The following is a 19,059-nucleotide window of genomic DNA, read 5'->3' as shown; positions in this document are numbered from 1 at the left end:
TTCCTCTTCACTCAGTACAGCCCAGGCAAGCCAGAAGGTGGGACACCATGACAGGAATGATCTGCAAAGCACCCTCCTTCCTATAGAGCCCAATTTCCCTCCTGCCTCTCATTAGAGATGTCGCCCCCTACCGCCCTGAGATGTTAATGACACTCACATTTGAGGGTTTTCACGATCATTGCTCTACTTACTCCCACCGCCGAGCTGCTATTATTGACCTTTACAAAGCCACAGGTTTTGCTCACAGCCGCTTGGTGGCAAGCGGACAAGCTGCAAGAGAACGTGGCCTCCTGCTTCTTGGTGTAGCTCAGCATCAAGCCACAGCAACATGGATCGTGAGTGCATTGAAAAAATACACATTTCTGGGAACTTTACTGTGGTCAGGACGTGAAAACCACTGGCTATGACATTCCCCATCTTCATGTTCAGCTTAGCAAGGTCAATATCCAGATCTTCTTGGACCGTACTGAGTTTTAGTTCATCTAGCATGACAATATGTGTCATAGAATCTTTTCTTTTTTATGAGTCAAGGTCTCTCGCTGTTGCCCAGACTAGCCTTGAACTCCTGAGCTCAAATGATCTTCCTGCCTCAGTCTCCTAAGTGTCGGGGACCACAGGTGTGTACTACCATGCCCACTGTCATGGAAACTTCTCCAAGGTCTGCCAGGTTCTGTTCTTGAGAACAGAAGAGTGAGTCTTACCCGGGCAGGGTACTGTTGTGGCCAGGAGGAAGGAGGAAAGTAAGAATCCCAGGAGCAGCAGGGATGGGCATTCTTGGGGTCTCATCATGGGACAGAGTGCCTTGTGGTGGATGCTCATTGCCTTGCAAGCTGTTGGGTGCTGTGTGGCATGTTAGGACCAGAGCTTCCTGTGCTACGTAGCAATCCATGCAAGCTGGGGGCACCCATCATGGGGGTGTGTGTGCGTGTGCGTGTGGAGTCTGTGTGCACAGGGCAACAAAGGGTCCTTGCTCAGGTCCGCTGGGGCCACACAGGAAGGAAGGTCACAGCATGAGGACCTCTTGGTCAAACTGAGGACACAGGTCCAGACCAGGAACCAGTCAGGAACTCTGGGACGGTTGTGCCAACTCAGGGCTCCAGGCCTAGGGCTGAGGCCCATGGTGAATACTACCCAGGGGCAGGATGGGAGATCTCTTCCCCTTCTCCACAGGGTTGCCATCCTGACCAGAAGGATACAGGGAGAGTGACAGGGCCACAGGCAGAAGAGAACCTGACCTGTGCCCGGGTGTGTGGGTGGGGAGAGCTCTGTGGGTTTCAGGGGGCTGGGAGGGAAGTCTCACCAAAGGAGAATGCCACAGGCCCTGCCCACTCAACTGGGTTACATAGGGTGGTTCCCGTGGAGCTCCGGGGGCTCAACGGACACTGGCAGCTTGGCTCGCTCAGCTTCCTCCATTTTCTTTCCAGCTCTAGGAACAGAACCAAAAGAAGCTGAACAAGGAAACAGCAAGGGCCGAAGAAAGCAGAAGTGGGAGCCGTGGACACTGACTCTCCACCGGCAGGGCTGCAGCCTGGGGTCCAGCTCTTCGAGGCTGCAGGTGCCCTCTGTGGGCAAGATGTCCCCTGGCCGGGGGCTGCCTTGGGCTCTGCTGCTTCTCTGGCTCCCAGGTGAGGAGCTGTCCCCAGGGAGGGTCTGCAGGAAGGAAGATGGGACTGAGACTGCGGGCGGGGCTACGGGAGCCTCCCTGGTCCTTGCAGAGCGCAGAGCAGAGTGGCCCAGTCCACCACAGGGCCAGCCTGACTTCAGAGGGGGTGGGGGCTCCCTCCTCTGCACCCACCTGACCCTGCACCGCCACAGCGTGCGTGGGGCAGAGGGTGGCCGTGCAGGAGGGGCACTGAGGGAGGTTTTCGGAGGAATTGTGCCAGGAAGGAGAGTAAGAGGCCCGATGTACCAGAGTGGGTGCAGAGTAGCTGCCCTGAGTGCACTCGAGGAGTCTGCGTGGGGGAGGAATCTCCGGGTTTGCCAGTTTGGGGGCAGAGAAAGGGTGGAGAAGGTCTCGGTCTCAAGGCCATAGGGGTTTAGCCAGGCAGTGTGGGGCTAGAGCTGAGCCACAGGAGCCCTGCCTGGAGGACCAGGGTCGGAGGAGGGGCGGGCAGTGGGGAGAGGGGGGAGGGAAGCTGTGGGTTTACCTGTGTCCCAACAGCGTGCACAGCTGCCTCAGGTCGGCAGCCTCACTGGCCTTAGTCCTAGGAAATCCCATTTTGTTTTATTTGTTCTGTGGTGCCAGGACATTTTTAATCTTTTTGGTTGCTTTTTCTTATAAACTACATGCTTTCTTTATATTTGCCGACTCTATCTATGGGAAAGTGCTGCTTTGTCTATTACTCTGGAAGCTGGTCACTCTCCCATTACCACTGTCTCTGAGTATTTTTATTTTTGTTCTGCTGTGCTGGAAATCGAGCTCAGGGCCTGGCATGTTAGGCACATGCTCTACCACTGAGCCACATCCCGGCCCTGCAATTCCTTCCCGAACCTGGTTCTCCTTCCTCTTTGATCCGTGGGTTGGTACAGGCAGAATGCTGTGTGGCGCTCACCCTCCCTGCCCTGCCCTTGCCTGGGGAGGGAGGCCGGGGTGTCCCAGTCCGAATGAAGAAACTGCCCACCTGTGTCACTGATTGACTGACTGGCTGATTGGCTGATCGAACCTAACTCAGGGCCTTGTGTGTGTCAGACAAGTGCTCCACCACTGAGGGCCACCCAGGCCCTATGAGCATTTTAAACTTTTTATTTTTTTACTATATGTTTGTAGTACATAATGATTACATTCATCCCAGGGAGTTGGTACATGCACATAGCACAGCTTCATTCTTTTTATACTTAGCTCTTTGATCCATTTTATTTTATTTTGGTACATGATAAGGAATACTGGTCTGGATTGAATCTTCTACATGTGTAGAGCTATCTTTCCTCTAGTGTTTATTTTTGGCCACTTTGTCAAAGATCAAATAGCTGAATGTGCCTGGGGTTGTTTCTGCAGCCTCTGTTCCATTACATTGATCTATATGTCTGTTTTGGTGCCAGTACTATGCTGTTTTGTTTTGGGGTTTTTTTGGTACCCGGGATCAAACTCAGGCCCTGGTGCTTGCGCAGCAGGCGGCAAAACCACTGAGCTAAATCCCCGGCCCAGTACTATGCTGTTTTTAATCACTGTAGCTCTGTAATATAACTTGAAATCTGGGATTGTGTTGCCTCCTGCTTTGCTCTTGTTGCCCAGGATAGCTTTTGCTATTCTAGTTCCATATGACTTTTAGGATTGTTTTCTCTAGATCTGTGAGGGATGCTAATGGTATCTGGACTCGGATTACATTAAATCTATATATTAGTTTTGGAAGTATGGTCATTTTGATACTATTGGTTCTGCCTATGCAGGAACAGGGAACATCTTTCCATTTTCTGATGTCCCCTTTGATCCCCTTTTTCAGAGTACTGTAGCTTTTGTTCTAGAGGTCTTTCACTTCTTTGTAGAGGTTAATTCCTAGGTATTTAATTTTTCTCAATGCTATTGTGAATGATATTACTTTCTTAATTTTGGGAGGGGTGAGTACATTATTGATGTACAGGAATGCTATTGATTTTTGTGTGTTGATTTTGTATCCTGCTACATTACTGACTTTGGAGTCTTTGATCTTCTATGTAAAGAACCATGTATCTACAAATAATGGCAATTTGACTTCTTTTCCTACCTCTTTTATTTATTTCTCTTGCCTAATTGGTTTGCCTAGTGTTTTAAGTACTGTAATAAATGGAAGTGGTAATAGTGGACATTTTTATCTTGCTTCTGATTTTCAAGGGAAAACTTTCAGCTCTTTCTCATTTAATATGATGTTGGCAGTAGGTTTGTCATAAATGGCTTATCAGATTGAGATAAGGTCCTGCTATACCTATTTTCTTCAGGTCTTTTAAAATCATGAATGGATGTCAAAGGTTTTTTCTGCATCTATTGAGATGGTCCTATGGTTTATTCTTACTTCTGGATTTATCTTAATAAGTGATTTGTTACTTTTCTCTGGTAGCTGTTAGGATTCTGTCCTTGTGTTGGACTTCTGGGATTTTGAGTATGACATGTTGTGGAGAAGTTCTTTCCTGATGGTGGCTGTTTGGAGCTCTGTATTCCTTGCTTATTTGTATGTTAAATTCTTTCTCTATGCTTGGAAAGTTACCAGCTCTTATTTCTGTAAACAGGTTTTTTATGCCATTTGTGCTGCCTTCTGAATTTTTACTAATTCAAATTAATCTTAGATTAGTCTTCTTTGTATCATCTAGGAGTTGTTGGATCCATTTTCCATGTTCTCTTGTTTTTAAGGGATCTGAGTATATAGCCTCCCGCATCAGTCCTACCTTCTAATTCTGATACTCTATCCTCAGACTGGTCACTTCTGCTGCCTACACTTTCAATATAATATTTTTTTTAATCTCCTGGATTTCTTTTTGGAATCTTTCATGAACTCTAATTCTTTGATAAAGTGATCATTTGTGTTTTGTATCATTTTGTTTAGCTCAGCTAGCTTTTTATTCATGTCTTCTGTAAGCTCACAGATTGTTTTATTAAGTGCATGATCTATTTAGTTATATCATCTTTCAGTTTGCCAAACACTTTATTATTCTGCTTTTTTCATCAGTTTTTGGCTTTTGATTTCCTCCCCATCAATCCCATAGATCAGCTCTGGGGGAATTGGAAGTTTTTGGAGGCATTTTGTTGCCCTGTTTTCTCATGTTTTTAGTGTGTGTGTGTGTGTGTGTGTGTGTGTGTGTGTGTGTGTGCTGAGCTTTGAGGGTTGATTATCATGGAAAGACTCTGTTGCTAGTATGGAGATCTCTTTAATTAGGGTCTGCTTTCCAGGGATGCACTGTGGCCATGGCTAACTAAAGGCCTTTACCTCTGCCCCGACATCTGATCCACTTAGTTAATTTGGGGATGGAGGGTGCAGTGTAATTAGCCCAGCACTCAATTCTCTGGAAATGAACCTCAGTATTGTTGATGACACAACACAAACTAGATATTGGCATACAGTAAAAAAAAAATTAATAGCAACAGCCATGCCACCCTGGTGATAGCAACAAAATCTGTAACAATAAGAGAGTCAGAGATAAACTGGATATTGAAATACCATAAGGACCAGTAAAACCTACCACTGTGCCACTCTTGACAGTAGAAATTATAATTATAATATTATTTAATTATTGTAATAATTGTGATTATAATATAGACACAAAACAAACCAAAGATTGACATAAATAAATATTTACTTAATATACCATCACTAACAATTGAAAAGAATTTAACAATAATAGCAGAGTCAACTAAGTAGCTGAAGATCAATAAAGCTTAGTCATAAAATGGAGGGTATGGAGAAGAGGAAAATGAAAGAAGTAAAATTTGAAAAATAAAGAAAAGGAAGGTGAGAAAAAATTAGATAAAGGATTCTATTAAAGACTAAAAGGATATAATCAGATAAAAGTAATAGAAAAGTGCAAACAAGAAAAAGAAGTAAAAGAAAACAGAAAGCAAATAAAGAAAAAAAATTTAAAACCCAAATCTCAAAAACACCCCCAACAAAATATGAAAAATAAAAAAAAGAAATAAGTCCAAAAACAATTCCTCTGTGGTTTTTGAACGAGTGTTTTCTTGTCTGCAATGTTGGAATCCACCAGATATGGGTAAGAGATACTGAGTTACTACTAGATCTAGTTGGTTTTCAAACTCATATTTTTGTGTGTGAATACTGAAACCTCCCTGTATTTCCTGTTGGGTGAGGTTAATCAATCGTGCCCACCCTAGGGCTGTAGTCATTCCAGCAGCTCTCAGTCTCTGTGTCTCTCAGTGTATCCCAAGTCACAGCTTTCTCTGCCTAGCTTTATGGCCTGTGGGTTTAGGAGCCCTCCTCACCCCAGCCCCAGAGGCCCCTCCATCTGTGTACCCCAGGCCATGACAACCATCCAAGCTGAAGCATATCCCTGATCATATTGGTAGATGGGTGAAGCAAACGAACTGCTGAGCTCTGTGTCGGATGTAGGCAGGGGGCCAGGGAGGGTCAAGCGTCAACTGGGCTTAAGGCCAGCACTGCCAGCCCCAGGCCCCGCCAAAAGCCACTCATGACAGATGTGGCTTCTCAGCTCTCAGAGTGTGGGACCTCTGTGGCCTTCTTGGCCTGAGCTTAAACTTCTCGGGAAGTCTATGTCTAGCCTGTGTCCTCTCCACAACTATCTTTTGTGGCTCTTTCCCACCCGGGCACTATGGTTGCTCTCTGGTGCTCTGTGGCTCAGTCTTAACCAGTTAACCTTTTCCCCAAATGGCTCCTGATTAAACCCTCTTTAATATGGTTAACTCCACACTGGATTCCTTCAACAACTCTAGCCTGCCATGTGAAAGGAGTTACTTTCAGCGTAAAACCCCTGAGGTGTTTTTGCAGTTTACCATAGCTGTGGGCTTTTCTTGGGGCTAGCGCTGCTGGTCTGGTCTGTTGTTTCTCCCTGGAGAGCCCACCCTCTCCAGGCTCACCTGAGTAAGAGAGACAGGGCCCCTTCCTGGGAGCCAGGTCAGCTTTCCAGACCGCTTCCTTCTTTTCTCTGAGTTGTGCTTTGTCATTTCTAGTTTTCTTGTTGCCTCCCTCCTGATTTCCAGAGGTCAACTTCTTTTTCTTTTCACCAAGTTGTTGTTTTCCAGGTTTCTCGATTTCAGGTCCCAGATAAGCTGGATCCCAGAGAGGTTGTATTTTGCGGGCTGTCTCTACTCTGCCATTTTTAATCCTCCTTCCCACAAGCATTTAAAAAATAACAGCAGCGAAGTGTCAGATGCTTTTTCCTTATCTATGGAGATTGTTTTTTTTCTCCTTTGTACTATCAAGGTAGTGAATTTTGTTAAGAGCTTTGGCAATAATCATCTCAAAATATTATGTCCACTTCACAAAAAGAATTATGGACATTTCTCCAATTCTGTATTTTCTGCAAAAGCTTAAATAAGTTAGAATTGTATATTCCTTTGAAGGTTTGAGAGAAATAACCCGTGAAACTGTCAGTTTTGCCCCCCCTTTTCCCCCTGTATATGTGCTGCCCAAGTGCGGAGTCCCTTCTCCCCATTTTTCTATTTTGTTTTGTTGGTACTGGGGATCAAACTCAGGTCCTTGCACTTGCAAGGCAGGCACAGTGCCACTGAGCTAAATCCCCAGCCCTCTCCCCCATTTTCTGAAGGGAGTTTGGTAATACTTATTCTTATTAATCCACATTTTCATACACACTTATTCTTGGCCTATATGTGTCATTTGTATTTACTGATGAAATCATCGGTTTCATTCAGGTTCACAGACTTATTTATAAGTGATTTGACAATTACCCTGTTTAGTTTTCTTCTTCTTCTTCTTCTTCTTCTTCTTCTTCTTCTTCTTCTTCTTCTTCTTCTTCTTCTTCTTCTCCTTCTCCTTCTCCTTCTCCTTCTCCTTCTCCTTCTCCTTCTCCTTCTCCTTCTCCTTCTCCTTCTCCTTCTCCTTCTCCTTCTCCTTCTCCTTCTCCTTCTCCTTCTCCTTCTCCTTCTCCTTCTCCTTCTCCTTCTCCTTCTCCTTCTCCTTCTTCTTCTTCTTCTTCTTCGCTACCAGGGATTGAACTCAGGACCTTGCGCTTGCAAGGTAGGCTCGGTGCCACTGAGCTAAATCCCCGGCCCTATTTTTCTTCTATTTGTGTATTTGGGTTTTCTCCCCTCCACCCACCCCCTCTTCTTTTTCTTGATTTGAGGATTTAAGGACCTGGAAGATCAAACCTGAGAGACAGGACTGGGTGGGCATTTGAGGGGTCCTAGTTTTAGGTGGGAGCTAAGAATCTAAAAAAGTCAGCAAAATGAAAGTATTCTAACCCTTAGTCAGAAGAGCAGGCCAGCCCCAGGCTCTCTGTCCCCTCCTGATCACAGGGCCACTGGGGTGTCGAGGGAGGTGCTGTGCCTTCGGTGGCAGCATTAGCTTTGTGCTGACATCTCCAGCATTGTGTCTGAGGAAAATCTGGGAAAATAGGGGATTAAATCTTGGGAATAAAAAATAAGCTTCCTTGAAAATTAATCTGCTAGAGCTGGGCAGACTAAACAGAACAGGGCACAAAGAAGGTTGTTGTCACAAGTCTTCTGCACTGTGAACATTCTGATCCACACACAGGCCGAGTGTGCATATCCTCATCTCAATGGTCTGCCGACTTTATTTCTGTCCTGACTCACATCCCAAGGTGGGAGCAGAGGGACAGATGGCCATTCTCCACATACTGAGACCCTCAGGGCAGGGCTGGGCTTCCTGGGAGAGTAGGGGCTCAGGGATGAGCGTTTGTGGTCCTGGCCAGTTTGGAAGCAGGAGGCCTGGTCAGTGAGGGATGAGGGAGTGGAGTTGGAGAAAGAAGCTGTGCTTACTGCTGGTGGAGAGCAGAAGGGGAAGGGGGTGAGGGGTGACCTGGCTGCTGGGGAGCTGATGAGAGGTGAAGATGTGGGGGGCTTTTTGGAGGACCTGACCCCCAGGGGACCCTGACTGCCCAGCTGTGAGGACCCAGAACTGGGGCTTGTGTTTTCCAGGCTGTTTTCTCCTGAGCGGCTCCAGCACCATGACAGGCACTGTGGGCGGATCCCTGAGAGTGCAGTGCCAGTATGAGGAGGAAGACAAGGCACATGACAAGTACTGGTGCAGAGGATCACTTGCGGTGCTATGTGACAAGATCGTGGAGACCAAAGACTCAGTGAGAGAAGTGAGGAGCGGCCGAGTGACCATCAGGGACCATCCCGCCAACCTCAGCTTCACGGTGACCTTGGAGAGCCTCTCCCTGCAGGATACAGGCTCCTACTGGTGTGGGGTTGATGCACCATGGCAAGAAGATCCTGCCGTCAAGGTTATGGTGTCTGTGCTCCCAGGTGAGCTGCCTACCCTAGCCCTAGCACTGCCCTAAAAGGCTCAGGTGGGAGTAACTGGGGCAGGAGTCAGATCAGAGGCTCACAGCAAACTCTGTGAGTGTGTAGGGGCAGTGGGCAGAGAGGAACAGGGTCAAGGAGAGAGAGACTGGCCCAGGGTGACAGGGAGCACCCTTGAGTCACTGACAGTTTGGCACTGTCTTGAGGGAAGCTACCATCGAGGGGCTGGAGGCCAAGAGCGGAGAGCTCAGGGGAGAGGTGAGCCCCAGGAAACCAGAGCTGCTTGGAGGGAGGTGGGGGCTGAGCAGAGGAGCAGGTGAGGGCCAGATGGTGACAGTGCTGCAGGCAGAGGGAGCCTGGACAGTTGACAGATCAGCTTTGCAGTTGGACAGACATGGCTGTGGCTGGAGGGAGACCAGACCAGGCAAGGGGAGCTCACTCAGGGACTCTTGGGAGGGCTCTGCCCCACGAGCAGGATGGAATGGAAACTGTTTAGGCCCTTCCTGGTTCCTGTTGGCAAATGCTCTCTTGGCTCAGGAGAGTCTCAGGCCCCGGGGTCTCCATCCTGTCCTCTTTCTGAGTAGTTGGTGTAAAATCAAATAGGAGAAGAGACCTTTGAGTCTGATTTGTGGTTTTGCCCCAGCACCAAGTTCAAAGCCACCTACAAGTGTTGCTGTAGCCAGGACCTCGACAACCACAACCAAAGTCCCAGCTATGTCTTTTACCAGCCATGGGGGTGGAAGCTCCACTCACAGCTCCAGCAGCCAGGAGAACCAGCAAAATGTCCAGGACTCAAGGTAAGGCCTCCTAGTCTGTGACCTGGAAGGGGAATCTTCTCCTTAGGAGGGGCTCAGGGCTCAGGGTTATTGGGGTACGAGTCACCACTCTGCTGGCTGGGGCCTCTTACACCCTCTGCCAGAGGCCCAGGTTGGAGGCTGCAGTCTGGGCATCCTAACTGGGGTCACTGAGATCACCCTGGCTCTGCCTCAGGCTGAAAGACAGGATGCAGACAAGGGGCAGTTGGGGAGTAGAGGGAGTGAAAGGAAAGCAGCAATTAATGGGGCTGGGAACATGCTGCCAAGAATATTCCTTCACACCCCATGATGACTCTGAACTGTTACTGCGCTCATTTTACAGATGAGTGAACTGAGGCTTAGAGGGTAAGCAATTGTCTAGTCACATAGCTATAGGAGGTAGGGATGGGCTTAGGGTAATGTGACCCCAAAGTCTTGGGTTCCCCCTATAAGTAGTGGTTCTTAATTTTTATTGAGGTCATCAACCCCACAGAAATGCTGACAACACTTAGAGGCTCTCCTAGAAAAAGGCATGCAGTCATGAATGATTTCTGGGGTCCAGGTTCCTCCTGCTGGGGCATTGCAATTTGATCATGGCATGAATGGCTGAGAGTCAGGGCAGGCCCCATAGGTTAATGACGATGGTCACCACAAGACCCCCTTGTGCAGATGCCACTGCACTTTGGGGAACCCAGGCCACTGCATTTCTGACCAACTGGCTACAAATGTGGGGGTTGCCATGACTCCCTTGGGTTCAGTAATTCACTAGACACGAACCTCTACAAAGCACTGCCTTATAGTTTTATCATTTTTTTTTTTTTTTGGTACCGGGGATCGAACTCGGGACCTTGAGCTTTCGAGGCAGGCAGTGGAACCACTGAGCTAAATCCCCAACCCAGTTCTATCATAAAGGATGAAGATCAGGACCAGCTAAATGAAGAGACAAGCAGCCGGAGGTCTGGGCAGGTCCCGGAGTTCCCACACCCATCAGGTGGGATCAGGGGAGGCCACCTCCTGTGTCTATCTCATCTTCTGTGTCCAGGTTCATAATGGGGTTTCACGACACAGGCAGGAGTGGCTGAATCACTGGCCGTGTGACTAAGCTTGATCTCCAGGGCTACTCTCCCCTGGGGCTAGGCTGGTCAGAGTCTGGGTCAGATCTCTGACCACGTGGTGTTTCCAGGGAGCAGCCTCATCTGTCATCTCTGAGCAGGGAGGTTGCTCCCGGAACAGCAAAGGTGTTCCTATTACTCGGGGCTCCCTCCCAGACCCCAGGCCAAGGGCCCGTCTCCACACTCTGAAGCCCTTCTGCATGCTTCATGCCAACTGAGTCACAACGCTGATATTAGAGAATGCAAAATTCAGACTCAAAATGTGCCTCACCCTGCAGATACACACAGGAGCCAGAGCTCAGCTTTGCTAGAGCCTGAAACTTCTGGAAATTGTGTGTGTGTGTGTGTGTGTGTGATCTTTAAGAGAAAATGAGGGCTGGGTATGGCTCGGTAGTAGAGACCCTGCCTGGCATCAGATTCTGCAGCACTGCAAAAAACTAAAACATTTAAAAAATAAAAAAGACAAGAAACTGCAGGTATAAACTGGGGCATGAAGAAAGGGGTCCACTGTAAACCTGCTGCTGCTTGTCCACACGTGGAATGGCAGAGCTACGGGATGATTTAACCCAGCAGTGTTTGCAATCACACAAAAAATGAGGGAAATGCCAGTGAGGAGGGAACAGGCGCAGAACTCTACCCATGCAGCAGAATACTATGCCGCTGTAGAGGAGTGTGGCACTTTTCTATGTACTGATGTGGAACGATATCTAAGACGTATTGCTAAGTCAAAACAGAATAGTGTTGCCTCCTTTGTGTGAAGAAGGAAGGGAAATAATGTTCATTAGCATGTGTCCACTACAATTTTTTTCTTTTTGCGATGCTAGGGATGGAACCCAGGGCCACCTAGTACACCCAAGGCAAGCACTAGGCACGCACTGTACTATGGAGCTGCATCCCAGCCCTGTACATTCATATTTGTTTGTCTGTGGATAAAGAGCCTAGGATTAGGTACACTGTGTGTACACGGGAGGAACTGGAGGATGCATAGGTGGGAGGTGTAGAAGGGAGACATTATATTATTTGCCTTTTTCAAAAATTTGACTTATGTACATATTTGAAAAGTCAGGGAAGGGCCAAGTGTGGTGGTGCACGCCTGTAATCCCAGCACTTGGGAGGCTGAGGCAGGAGGATCTTAGCGAGTTCGAGGCCAGCCTGGACTACATAGTGAGACCCTGTCTCAAAGAAGGAAAAAAAAAAAAAAAAAAGAAAAGAAAAGACAGGGAAGCGGTGAGGGTGCTGCTCAGCAGGAGAACATTTGCTTAGCATGCAGGAGGCCCCCCAGTGTCATCCCCAGCACAGGAACAGGGAGTGAATGAATGAAACAAAAGTCCCGGAAGGCAGATGGCCGCTCACCTCACCCACCTCCCCACCAGGCTCCTTGTGCTGCTCTCCCTGCTGGCCGTTCTCCTGCTTCTGTTAGTGGGGCTCTCGCTGTTGGCCTGGCAGATCTGGCAGAGGTGGGTCAAAGGTGAGTGAGTGCCCCAGCCCTTGGTCCCTGACCACAGCCGTCACGGTCAGCACTCTGTCCTGGGTCCTCAGAGGGGGCCCTGGGAGCGCCTGGGGCCACACACGGTGGCTGACGCTCGGGCCGGTTCCAGAGCAGGTGCATCTGGGGGAGGCTCCTGGGAGGAGGCCTTTCCTGCCAGGGGTGGGGCTGTCACCCCTGGGGCAGTGCCCTCTTCTGGTTAACACTGTTGCATGGCTTTCCACACCCTCTGAATGCAGCTCCTACGGGCCGTCAGGCCCCTTGCTCTCTGGCCCTGCTTACCCTTCCCCACCCCATTTCTGGGCCCTGGAAAGCTCCTTCCTTTCTTTCTTTCTTTTCTTCTTTTTTTTCCTTTTTTTCTTTTTTTTTTGGTACTGGGGATCAAACTCGGGACCTTGCACTTGCGAGGCAGGTGCCAGAACCACTGAGCTAAATCCCTGGCCCTTCTTTTCTTTTCTTCTTTTTTTTTTTTTTTTGAGACAACCCAAAAGTGTAAATAAGGACCAAAATGTATAATAGATACTAGGAAATGGGAAGAAAATGAGAAGGGGAACAAGGGAGTGGGGAGGGAAAGGAAAGCAAGGACGAGGGAAAAAAAAGAAACCAGGTCTTGCTAAGTTGCCCAGATTGACCTCAAACACGTGACCCTCCTGCCTCAGCCTCCTGAGTTCTGGGACTATAGGCGTGCACCACCACGAGTGGCTAAGGAAGGCCCCTTCCCCCTTCCGGTGACCATCCATCACCCGGCAGGAGCCCCAGCCCCACCCTCTCCTGGGTGTTCCTCTGCACCTCACCTGTCACAGCCCTTTTAGAACTACGTGCTCATTGCCAGCTCCCCTGACTGACTCTGCAGCAGCCAGCGCCTTCCTAAAAGCCCGGGGGCCACGGTCCTAGGAGGCCCACGATCAATATGTGTTGGGTTTAGGAGCTGTTTTATTTTATTTTATTTTTTGTGGTACTGGGAAGTGAACGAACCCAGGGTCTCCGCACTGAGCTACATCTCCAGCCCTTTTTAAAATTTAGAGATAGGGTCTAATTGTGCTATGCCTGGATAAATGTGCTTTGTAATCCCTCCAGCCACACAGGTGCTCCAGGAAGCTCTGGGTGTCCTGTAACCCCATTTTCCTCTGAGCTCAGGTTGACAGAGGACATGTGTGAGGCCCCTGGTACCATAGCCAGCACTCAGTAAATAGGTGCTTAGTAAATACCTGACAGGTCAAATAAGTACAGGAGCTAGGTGTGTTGGCACACGCCTATAATCCCACCTCAGGGAGACTGAGGCAGGAGGATCTCAAGTATGAATCCCACCTGGGCAACTTACCAAGACCCTGTCTCAAAATAAAAAATAATTTAAAAAAGAAATGCAGTGGTAGAGCACTTCTGGGTTCAATCCCCTAGTATCTCAAACACACGCACCCACACACATGCATGCGAACACACACACACACACACACACACACACACACACACACACATGCGCGCGCGCGCGCGAACAGAGGAACAAAGAAACTCAAGTTCCCTCCCTGTGCTAGGAGTTCATGATTCCATGGGAGGGGGAATCTCAGGACAACCTTTGTCCATTGTTGCCAAAGCCTTTGGCAGCAGCCGGGTCAGGCGGAGGAGGTGGGTTACCCTGCATGCGGAGCTGGTGTGTGCTGCCGGAAACAGCGGACGGGGTCTCACACTCACTTCGGGCCCCTGGGTAGGAGCACATCTGGGGAGAGGTCAGCCCAGCACTTCCGTGCCTGATGGAGGGAAAGAGGAGCACTTCCGCTTTCACATCTGCTTTCTCCTGTCATTTTCTGGGGCCTCACGTGGATGCCGCTCACCACATGGGCTTTCCCAGCCTGGTCAACCTCAGTTCTGTGATCTCAGGAGACCGCTGCTCTTTTACCCAGAAAGCCTCTGGGTCCACAAATACCCTCTTCGTCTTTCCAAAAGGGGTATGTGATTGCTGGAGGGAATTTGAAAAGTAAGAAAAAGCACAAGGAAGAAAATAACTTCTCCTGAGCTTAGTGAATGATAACAAAAAATCCCATGCCCAGAGAAAACCAACCACTGGCACTGAAGGCACGTTCCTCCCAAAGTTTTCTAGGCCTAGGTATGCATATATAATTTCTTAAAGAATTTGCTTTGTACCATGAATTCTCTTTTAGACCAGTAATTTTGCACTGAATACAGTGCACAGTTTTCCCTGCCATTAATGAAATCATGGACCACAGAGTCTGTAGGCAAATGAGTGGATTATACCTTGTTGAGCAGACCCTCAGTTCCTGGAAGAAAGGCTTTCTGTTCCAACATCCTGAACCTTTGTGCCTTACTTTTCGAGTCTGCACTCTGCCACCTGACAATGCATCTGGGATGTTTTCTCACCCTAAGCCTTACTCCTCCACCCTGAGCCTGACCTGCCTCATCACATCCATTTGCAGCTCTTCCTTCCAGCCTTCCCTTGTCATTCATTCACACAACAAAGCTGTCCTGAGCACCGCTTTGCGCCAGGGCCTGTGCTGGGCCTTGGGGGCACCACGGTGACCAGGGTGGACAGGGTCTCCCCCTTCTGTGAGCTTCCTGTGCAGCCAGCTACTCTCAGGCCTCCTCATTGCTACCTTCTTCCTCACACTGAGCCAGCTCTTCCACACTGGTCCTTCCCCACTTCCCGTCAAGCACCTGTCCAGGTGTGGGGTGGAATCCGCACACCGTGTTGGGAACCCAATGTGTTCCCATCCCATCCCATTGATGTTCTGTTCTATTAGTAGGAGGCTCAGTGAGCACACTGTCCATCTGCGAGCTTCTGTCTCCCAACTTCAGGCTTCTCCCCTTGGACCCTCACCCGGAAGGGAGTGACTCTCCATGGCATGCAGGACAGTGGGCTCTGGGCTCCCTGGCCATGGACCCAGACCAAGGGTATCAGGCTGTGTGTGAGTGAGCCGCTGCTCACCAGCTCCTGGGTCCCCAGATCAAAAGGGTCGGGGTGTCCATAGCTGTGCGGGAAGGCGGGACACTGAGCCAAAGATTGAGTGAACCTCCTCCCTCCAAAGGCTTCCTTCTTCCAGGGCAGCAGGCGAGTGGCTGTCTGTGAGGGACAGACTCCAGGCTCAGGAGCTGGAGCAGATGCCCCTGGAAACTTCCCATGGCTTGGTGCCATCAGTCCTGGGTCTCCGCAAGTCCAGAGCCTCCTTTCTCTGCTGCCTCCTGCCCGCTCCCACCAGGCATATAGGGATCCCACCCCTGCCCTGGTTCAGGGGTTCCACCTCCCTCTTCCCCCTTTGTCTCTAGGTGGTGAGCATTCAGGGCTCAGCCAGAACTCCAGTCAGGTAAGGGAGGCTACGGCAGGAGGTGGATCTTCCCAGGTGGGCTGACCAGGGAGCATTCATTGTCTACAGGGGCACTGCGGCAAGGTTGGAGTGAGACACCCACAGCATGGGGGTATCTACAGAGAGGCAGGGGCTCCCCAGACACCTCTCGCCCACCACAGGCCAGTGAGCAGTGTGAGCCTCAGTATGCAAACCTGCAGCTGCTCCCGTGGTCCCTGCGGGAAGAGCCAGTGACGCCGAGGCAGGTGGAAGTGGAATACAGCACAGTGGTGAGTGTGAGCATGGGGCTCCCTGGCACAGGGACCCTGGCCTAGGTGGGCACCACACTGGGGAGTGGGAGTGGCCAGAGAGGGGAGGGAGGAGCGGGCTCCAGGACACCCATCCAGAAGAGTGGCAAGTGTAGTTTTGCCAGAGTAGAGGTCCATAGAAGGACTCGATGTCACTGTGGCTGGAGGTGGGAGGATGGAAGGGCTTTGGGGTGGCCAGTGACCGTGGCCCAACTGTCAATAAAGTGTAGCATTTCTGAAGCAGCTACTGTATCCACACACTCAGGGCTAAAGCTGTGATCTGTCCCTGCAGCAGTCCCATCATCTCTTTGGTGTCAACTTTACCTTTCAGGATTTTGTCCATTACCCGGTGTGGTTGGCGCCAACCCTTAGACGCAGTCACCTTAAAGCAGGATCGTGGAATGGGCTGCCCCCTGGTCTCCTGCCCCAGTGTGACCCATCCTTTCATGGGTAGGGATTCAAGCAGAGGTTGGGGAGAGACGTAAGCACCAGACAGGGGCTGCCTAAAGGACCTCCCAGCTGTGAACCCGCTGAGCCTATCTTGGATACATAGACTGAGGCCATGGAAAGTCGCTGGTCTATTCCAGAAAAGTGCCCAGCTCCCTGGGATGTGGCTCACTTGGCACCACATACCTAGGCTGCTGTTCCTGCACCATGCAGAGGACCCTGTCCTACGTCATTTCCATGTCCCCAAAATCCACGTGCCTCCCTGACTTGCCAGCCATCTGCAGAAGGGTGAGGCTTGGTCTCACCCCAGGCCGTCTGAGCAGCTGGCAGTGTCCATTTACACTTGGAGGCTCCTGGCCAAGTGTCCTAACCCCTACTCCTTCCTCATATGACATGTTCTTAGGTCCACATGGCCATGTGGGCCTGGGACTAACAGTGCTTGCTTATCTAACTCACCACTGATGATCTTAAAGTGGGGCAGGGGGTACAGCCTTACTCTTTGGCCAGCCCCCTTCACTCAAGTCAGGAACAAGTCAGGACCTGTGTTCACAGCACAGAGGAGCCACCTCGGTGCTCCCTGCCATTCAAGCTCTACCTAGAGGGCCAGGGTCCTGCAAAGCTATTTCCGAGTCCTTAGAAAGGGCCCGCTGCAGTGTCACCGCCAGGATAGTCCTTCCAGCAGAGAACAGAGATGTCTCCAGGGAGCCCCAGACCTCTCAGGGTCTCAGTCTCCTCCTTGTAGAACAGACCTGGCTAGGTCAGCCTTGAGGATACCAGGAACCCCTCTTTCCCAGGGACTCCGAGCTGTGGCTTGACCAGATAGGGTGGAGCAGGTGAGTGGGCAGAATGGCTGAGCTGGGTCCTGGCAGGAGGAAGAGGCCAGGAAAGAGGGAAGGCTTCAGCCCCCACAGTGAAGGCTTCTTTGGGTGCTGCCTCCATCCTGAGCTGGGGGTCTCTCTACAGGCAATCGGCGGGGAAGATCTTCACTATACCTCAGTGGTGTTTCATTCACAGAAGCAGGAATCTAACGCCAATGGGGCTCCCTCCCAGGGACCCCAAAAGGAGGAACCAGAGTACAGTGTGGTCAAGAAGCCTGGGAACTGCCTTCTTGGTCCATCTCCCTTAGTCTGCTCGCTCCATGGGGACAGCTGAGCTCTCTGCAGGCTAAGCCCTAAGCCCTAAGCCCTAAGCCCTAAGCCCTAATCCCAACAGGCTTCGCTGAGGACAAGCAGGAGCCAGGTCTCTCCTCTCTGCCCTGCTGTTGCCCGGCTGTGTGTTCAGAGGATGACACTCCGCAGTCTCATGTGACTCCAGGAGATGCCACGGCTCGCATGGGATGACACCTGCAAGTAGCTTTGTAAATCACAGCCCCATAGAAATGTCCGGACCATGGGCAAGGAGAGCCGAGAGACAGCAATGACAGGGATTTGTTCCTGTGCAGAGGGTCACAGGACGCCATTAAATGTCATCTCCCTCCCCATCTCCTGGATAAGGACACTGAAGCTCAAAGGAGAAGAGGCTGGCCCATGGTTCCAGAATGGGTGGCAAGTTTCTCTAGACTCTTAGGTTTATGTTTAATATACAAGATATAAATAAAGTTTAAACTCTCTTCTTAAGGGAGAAGAAAAAAGTGACTGAAATGATGCCTGCTGTCTGTGGCCCGTAATAAAGGAAGTTCCTGGCTTTGATCCCAGAGTAGAGTAGAGGAGCTTTTTGTTTGTTTAGACACACAAACTGTGTAACTCAGGCTGGTATTTTTTTTTTCCCCAGTACCAGGGATCAAACTTAGGACCTTGAACTTGCCAGGCAGGCATGGTGCCCCTGAGCTACATCCCTGGCCCCAGCTTGGGCTGGTTTTGAACTCACAGTGATCATCTGGTCTCAGCCTCCCAAGTGCTGAGATTAGAAGTGTACACCACCACACCCAGCTCACAGAGGCGCTTTGAGATGCATGGGCTTGGGGACAGCCCTCAAATTGTTGTCACTGGGTGGGGGAGGGTCAGCTGCTCTTCTCTCAGTGGAGAACTCAGCAGAGTTTTCTTGCTGGGCAGACTTTTTTTTTTTTTTTGGTACCGGGGATCGAACTTTGGTCCTTGTGCTTGTGCAGCAGGTGGCGAAACCACTGAGCTAAATCCCCAGCCCAAGGCAGATTTTTAATTTGAGGTATAGTGACCCAGGCTGTCTGGAGCTTGCAGTGGTACAGGGCATTAAAATCACATTTGTTGCTGGGCATAGTGGCACATGCCAGTAATCCCAGGACTCTGGAAGGCTGAAGCAGGAAAATCACAAATTTGAGCCCAGCTTGGGCAACTTGGCAATTTAGTGAGCTCCTTTCTCAAAATCAACAAATAGGACTGGGCGTGGTGGAGCATGCCTGTAATTCCAGCACTCAGGAAGCTGAGGCAGGAGAAGCACTGTATGTTGGAGGCCAGTTTGGGCTTCGTAGTTAGTTCAAGGCCAGTCTGAACTACATAGGAGGGCTTTGTCTCAAGACAAACAAACAATTAAATAATCAAAAAGGGCTGGGGATGTGGCTCAGTGCAAAGGCCCTGGATTCAATTCCTGGCACCACAAAATAAAAACGAAAGAACAACAACAACCACCCCACCCCCACCCCTGCAAAAACAAAACAAAACAAAACCCAAAACACATTTGCCACCCTCTTAGCTATTCCAGGTCTTGATGATTTTATGATTTTAATTCTTAACAGCTCTTTGACCTTCTGACTTTAA

At 49.8% G+C, this 19,059-nt stretch overlaps 1 protein-coding gene across 3 annotated transcripts; it reads left to right on the top strand.

The window, feature by feature from the left end:
• The first annotated feature begins 469 nt into the window (after positions 1-469).
• Cd300a (CD300a molecule) lies at positions 470-18,701 on the top strand. 3 transcript variants are annotated; one of them, XM_087208538.1, is made up of 9 exons: positions 470-617; positions 1,425-1,625; positions 8,558-8,890; positions 9,531-9,684; positions 12,167-12,261; positions 15,556-15,593; positions 15,755-15,862; positions 16,212-16,330; positions 17,291-18,701. In XM_087208538.1, exons 2-9 carry the CDS (start codon positions 1,574-1,576, stop codon positions 17,451-17,453), a joined length of 1,062 nt encoding a protein of 353 aa, XP_087064664.1. In that variant the 5' UTR covers positions 470-617; positions 1,425-1,573; the 3' UTR covers positions 17,454-18,701. The 3 variants fall into 3 exon arrangements, with proteins under 3 accessions (XP_087064664.1, XP_004860648.1, XP_004860649.1); XM_004860591.3 differs by lacking the exon at positions 470-617 and having other exon boundaries at positions 1,363-1,625; XM_004860592.3 differs by lacking the exons at positions 470-617; positions 16,212-16,330 and having other exon boundaries at positions 1,364-1,625; positions 17,291-18,696.
• The last annotated feature ends 358 nt before the right edge of the window (positions 18,702-19,059 follow it).

The sequence above is a fragment of the Heterocephalus glaber genome, unplaced genomic scaffold, assembly GCF_053883595.1.
Source record: "Heterocephalus glaber isolate CG9 unplaced genomic scaffold, H.glaber_assembly_v1.0 deba00000937, whole genome shotgun sequence".
Taxonomy (NCBI): Eukaryota; Metazoa; Chordata; class Mammalia; order Rodentia; family Bathyergidae; genus Heterocephalus; species Heterocephalus glaber.
The sequence above is the reverse complement of the archived record's forward strand: the minus strand, read 5'-3'. Positions and strand labels throughout refer to the sequence as shown.